We start from the raw sequence: 6,541 nt of genomic DNA, 5'->3' as shown, positions 1-6,541 counted from the left end.
TATACTTCTGTTTTTTCCACTATTTATAATAAATTAAACTCAATAAATCCCCAAAAGCCTTTAACTTAGTACGTATTTAACGTGACCACCTCAAGGACGTCATCCCTATGGACATCACCTCTTAGAGACTAATTAATTAACATCTATAGATTACTACCAAAGGATGTGGTGCAGCAGATGGGGCTGCTCCTCCCTTAACCAGAGGTTTTGAGTTCGAGCCCTGGATATGGAAAAATCCTTGGGAGAGAGTGCTTCCCCTTGAATGGGGCTCTACGCGGCGTGAATTTGGATATAGTCGGACTCCAATGAGAATGCCGGACACCAGGTGGGAAACAAAAAAACATTTATAAATTCTAATTAATAGACTATTTATTAGAGAATACATTTAAATATGGTATAGTAAAACGTAGTTGCGCTTTAAATATGGAATAAAGGAAATAGGAGAAATGAAACTGCTGCGCGTCTTGATTGGAGCATGGCTTACCAATTACAATCAATCAAAATTCCCTAAAGTTTGACTTTGGATAGCCATCTGAAAAAGAGGCATTAGTATAATAATACTATAAAGAATAAATAACAAACGAAGCCAGGCCTTAAGCCATGACGTGCTAAGATTCATCCTGAGAACATTTTTAATTCATATGTCCTATTCTTGAACTTTTTTTTTTTTTTTAGGACTCCCCTCCGGTATAAATAGCACCATATTCACACCACCTTCTACTGAAAATATAATTCAAAACATTATGGATAAAGATAAGTCTAATTCAGGTGGAGGAGAAATTAAATACAGAGGAGTGAGAAAGAGGCCGTGGGGGAAATACGCGGCGGAGATAAGAGATATTAACAAAAACGGAGCAAGGGTGTGGCTGGGGACTTATGGTACTGCAGAAGAAGCTGCAAGAGCTTATGATAAAGCCGCCTTCGAAATGAGAGGTCGTTTTGCTGTTCTCAGTTTCCCCCATGAGTATCCATCTTTATCCTCTCACCCTCCTTCTCCTTCTCCTTCTCCTTCTTCTTCTTCTTCTTCTTCTTCTTCTTCTTCTTCTTCTTCTTCTTCTTCTTCTTCTTCGTCTTGTTCATATTCTTTGTCATCTTCGTCATCATCATCAACGTCCCAGTCGTCTGTTCACAATGGACATGAAGTAAAAGAAGTGATTGAATTTGAGTACTTGGATGATAAGTTATTGGAGGAGCTTCTTTGTTTCGAATATGACAAATCCCAGTACAAGTAGATATGAGCTATTAGGTGTCTTGCGTTATTTACTTTTGCATATGCATGTTTAAGGAGATCGTTGTCGCTCCCGGTCATTGGTGGATTCAGAATTTAAACTTTATGTGTTCAACTTAATTTTAAGATTTTTAGCATTAAACACATTGTACTTTTAAAGTTATATATTCATATCTACTGTTTATTTCAATTTTAATGGATGTTAATACATAAGTTTATGTCTCGCGTCAAAGTCCTCAGTTCATATGAATCCAATACTATTATGTTGCATCAGCCGCTATTCCCAGTTGATCATTCTAATAAAGATACATAGCCGTACTTTTCTCAGCTGTTTAATGGCAAATTTATGTTTTCTGTTCTTTTTCATTTTTTTTTAATAGCAATGTTCCTGAGGGAAAATGTCAAAGTAAGTGAAGAAGGGTCAAAGTAAGTGAAGTGGAAACACAAGGACCAAAGTGCAATTACTGGAAGATTCAAAAGTTAGTTATGAAGTCCCAAAGTTAGTTACTAGCTTAGAGAAATAAACGAGTAGTTAGCAGATTAACGACTGAGCTTAGTAACTTCATTACTTGTATATATACATGATTGTACATTAGATTGAGAATCATCTTTTACAATAATCAATAAAAGAAGTGAATACATCTTCTCCCTAAAACTACTATCTTCTCTTTCCTTCTTCTCCCTTTTCTTGTGTTCTTGAATGTTGTTAGTTCTTTTCTTCCTACTCTAATTATGTCAATCTCTGAATTCTTCATGGTATCAGAGCAGTGAGTACACTACTCATTTGTTCGATCTTGCTTCCGCATTCTTGTTCAAAAACTGCAGTTCATAAGCATAGTTCTGCAAGTGTATATTTTCAAGAATATCAAGTATATTACGTATATCAGTTCTGAAAGTTCTGAAAACTGCTAGTCAAAGATGTCTGAAATGAATGGAACAACTCCAGTGCAGACCAATGGAAACTCTTCGAGTGGAATTCCTCAGAGTACAAATGAACTCAACAACAATGGTGTTCAATCAGTTTCAAATGGATCAGGAGCAATTCTTGATCACAACTACCCTTTGTACCTTCAATCCTCTGATGTAAGTGGAATTTCTCTCATTTCTCTTCAATTGACTGGTGAAAACTATTCTTTATGGAGTCGGTCAATGAGGCTAGCCTTACTAGGAAGAAATAAATTTGTCTTGGTGAATGGTTCTTGTAAGAGAGAAAACTATAGAGAGGAGTTGTGGGATCAATGGGATGGGGTGAATGCCATTGTGTAGTCTTGGATAATGAACACTGTTTCAAGTAGTATATTGAGTGGTATGGTGTATGTTGAGACTGCTTATGAGGTGTGGGAGGACCTAAAAGAAAGGTTTGCTAAGGTAGATGGTTTAAGAACTTATAACCTGCATAGAGAAATAGCTACCTTAAGTCAAGGTTCCTCTACTGTGTTTGAATATTACACAAGACTTAAGAATTTGTGGGTAGAATTTCAGTCTTTAGTTCCTGCACCTGGGTGTAACTGTGAAAAAGCCAAAGATTTTGTAGAATATCTGCAGATACAGAAACTATATCAGTTCTTGATGGGTTTAAATGAGAATTATATGTAAGCAAGAAGTCAAATCCTCTTAATGTCACCCCTGCCATCTGTGAACAAAGCTTACTCTATGATTACTGGTGATGAAAATCAGAAAAGTGTATCTGCAAGGTCTGCAGGGTTGTTGGGTTCAGTACCAAGTGGCTTGAGCCATAATCAAAGTGGTAGTACAAGTCATGACCCTACAACAATGTATTCCAAAGCATGCCCTCAAAAGTTCAAGAAAAACCTTAATCTGTACTGTGAAGTCTGTAAGCTCAAAGGGCATACCAAAGAATTTTGCTATAGGGTGGTTGGATATCCACCTGGTTTCAAGTCAAAGAGGAGAGAACATGCTGCATATAATGTGTATACTGAGGGTCCATATCAACAGAACAGTACACCAGGGCACAGGTTCAATAAGACATATGATGGTGCTGCAAGGAGTAGATCAACAGAGTTGACTGGTAATCTCAGTCAAGTACAGATTGGGGGTGCTCCAATCTTCTCAAAAGGACAGTATGGGCAGATAGTCCAACTACTGAATGCAAACATGAGTCATCATCAAACAACAGGAAACCAGGCTCAAACTCAAAATCAAAGTGCCTCTACCAATGCTGCAGGTATTAGTTGTCATAAAGCACTTTTAGTTTCAAATATTTTGAAGCAATGGATCATAGATACTGGTGCTACAAATCATATGGTGTCTGATATAGACTTATTGGATAAAGCCACAGTTATAAAAGCTACTGATCCAAAGAAAGTATACTTGCCTAATGGAGATGCCACATATGTCACACACACTGGTTCAAGTACAGTTTCAGAAAGAAGTACACTTAAGGATGTGTTTGTCTTACCTCAGTTCAAGTATAATCTGATGTCAGTGTTAAAGTTGACTAGAGAGTTGTGTTGTGCTACTTCCTTTTACCCTGACTTCTGTTTATTTCAGGATCTCTACAATGGGAGGGTGAAGGAGATTGGTAGAGTATAAGATGGATTGTATATACTGCTGAATAAGTCAAATGCTGAACTAGCTGATAACCAACTAAAGCTCAGTCTGACAGCTAAGAAGGATACCTCAGTCAATGAAGAAGAAATAAACTTGTGGCATATGAGACTTGGACATACTTCTAGTAGTACCTTGAGTAAATTGATTTCTGCTAAGTCTGATGTAATAATAGATACACTTCATAAATGTAATGTCTGTCCTTGTGCAGAACAGTGTAGACTGCCTTTTCCTACTAGTTGCATTAAGAGTAAAGACAGTTTTGATCTCATTTATATGGATGTATGGGGGCCATATAAAGTTCAGACTTATGATGGAAACAAGTTCTTTCTGACAATAGTAGATGATTTTACAAGAATGACTTGGATTTACTTACTCAAGACGAAATCTGATGTGTGTGTGGTTTTACAGTTTTTCTTAAACTATGTTAAAAACCAATTCAACAAAACTGTTAAAATGGTAAGAAGTGACAATGGTACAGAATTTGTAAATGAAGTGGGCAACAATCTCTTTTCAAAGTTAGGTATTATACACCAAAGGTCATGTGCTTATACACCACAGCAGAATGAGGTGGCTGAAAGGAAGCATAAACACATACTTGAAATAACAAGAGCAGTCAGGTTTCAAGCAAATATCCCACTCAAGTTCTGGGGTCTGTGTGTTCAAGAAGCTGTGTATATAATAAACAGATTTCCTACATCTGTTATCGGCATGACTCCCAATGAGAAGTTGTGCAACAGAAAACCTTCATTATCTCACTTCAAAGTATTAGGATGCTTGTGTTATGCCAAAGACATGACAGTTTCTGATAAACTGCAGTCAAGAACAAGAACTTGTGTGATGATGGGATACTCAGAAGTGCAAAAGGGGTATATATTGTATGATATAAAGAACAAGGTATTCTGTGTAAATAGAGATGTGAGCTTTAGAGAAACTGAATTTCCCTTCAAATAGAACACTTCATAAACTCCTCTTTTCCTACATAATATGACCTATGAACCAAATGAAGAACTTATAAATCAAAATCTCCCAAACTATGTTGAACCATCTGATCAAATTCAAGGTGGTCTACCTGAAAACCTCCAACACCAGGTCATTTCAGTGTCTGATTCACCTCATATCTCAGAAGTCCCTCAACCTCAAACACCAAATCCTAATATTCTACCTGAAACTCAGAATCAAGGTCCTACACCAGAAATACCTTGTGTCAATACTGAACCACAAAATTAGCTCATTGTCCCAATACAAGCCCCATCTAGAAAATCAGAAAGGTCAAAACAACCCCCAATATGGATGAAGGATTTCATTACACCAAATCCAACTGCTAAATACTCCATAGCCAACTACATTTCTTATGACTCTATAGCTTCAAAATATAAAGCATTTCTAACTGCTTTCTCAGATGTGACTGAACCTAAAAACTACATAGAAGCCTCTAAAGATCCTAGGTGGGTTGAGGCAATGCAGGTAGAAATTTCTGCACTTCAAGACAACAATACATGGGAAATTGTCAACTTACCACCAGGAAAGACCCCTATAGGCTGTAAGTAGATCTATAAGATAAAGTACAAAGCCTCAGGTGAGATTGAAAGACTGAAGGCTAGACTTGTAGCAAAGGGGTACAGTCAACAGGAAGGTATAGACTACCAAGACACATTCTCTCCTGTGGTTAAAATGGTGACAGTAAGGTCAGTCCTATCTATAGCAGCTGCTAGAAACTGGTGGATACACCAAATGGATGTCTATAATGCCTTTTTACAAGGTGACTTGCATGATGAAATTTACATGCAACTACCACAAGAATTCACTAGCCAGGGGGAGCATAGAGTGTGCAGGCTAGTTAAATCCTTGTATGGACTTAAACAAGCTCCAAGGCAATGGAACTTTAAGCTAACAAAAGCACTACTCCAACTGCAATTTGCACAAAGCCAATATGATCATTCCTTGTTCATATAACATACAGACAAAAGAATGGTATTAGTACTAGTGTATGTGGATGATATGTTAATCACTGGTGATCACATGACACAGATAGAGGAAACAAAACAAGCACTACAACTGGCATTCAAGATGAAAGACTTGGGGGAATTAAAATATTTCCTAGGGATTGAATTTGCAAGGTCAAGCAAAGGAATTCTAATGCATCAGAGAAAGTATGCATTAGAACTGATTTCAGAACTAGGACTTGCAGCAGCAAAACCAATCAACACTCCCATTGACTGCAGTACAAAACTCACCACAAAGGAGTATGATGATCATATGCTAGAAAAACAGAATCCAGATGATCAGGTTATCCAAGATATCAACTCTTATCAAAGATTGATAGGAAAACTTCTCTATCTCACAGTCACTAGACCAGATATTGCCTATAGTGTACAGACACTTAGTCAGTTTTTACAACAACCAAAGAAATCTCACTATGATGTTGCACTTAGAATAGTCAGATACATCAAGAGACAGCCTGGTCAAAGGATCCTTTTATCTAGTAAGTCACAAGAAACTATCTCAACATATTGTGATGCTGATTGGGCTGCATGCCCACATACAAGGAAATCAGTCACAGGCTATTTAATCAAGCTTGGAGAGTTACTCATCTCATGGAATTTAAAGAAACAATCAACCATATCCAGGAGTTCTGCTGAGTCTGAATACAGAAGTCTAGCAGTGACAGTTGCAGAACTAACATGGATACTTGGGATGCTGAAAGAAATTGGAATCAAGATTAATGTTCCAATCACAGTCTAC

The 6,541-nt window shown here is 37.3% G+C and overlaps 1 protein-coding gene across 1 annotated transcript; it reads left to right on the top strand.

Moving 5' to 3' along the window:
• The first annotated feature begins 743 nt into the window (after window positions 1-743).
• LOC132611791 (ethylene-responsive transcription factor ERF096-like) lies at window positions 744-1,293 on the top strand. Its single transcript, XM_060326164.1, has one exon. It carries the CDS (start codon window positions 744-746, stop codon window positions 1,230-1,232), a length of 489 nt encoding a protein of 162 aa, XP_060182147.1. The 3' UTR covers window positions 1,233-1,293.
• Window positions 1,294-6,541: the final 5,248 nt, after the last annotated feature.

This window comes from Lycium barbarum, chromosome 9, assembly GCF_019175385.1.
Source record: "Lycium barbarum isolate Lr01 chromosome 9, ASM1917538v2, whole genome shotgun sequence".
Lineage (NCBI taxonomy): Eukaryota > Viridiplantae > Streptophyta > Magnoliopsida > Solanales > Solanaceae > Lycium > Lycium barbarum.
This window is presented reverse-complemented; position numbering and strand designations above follow the sequence as displayed.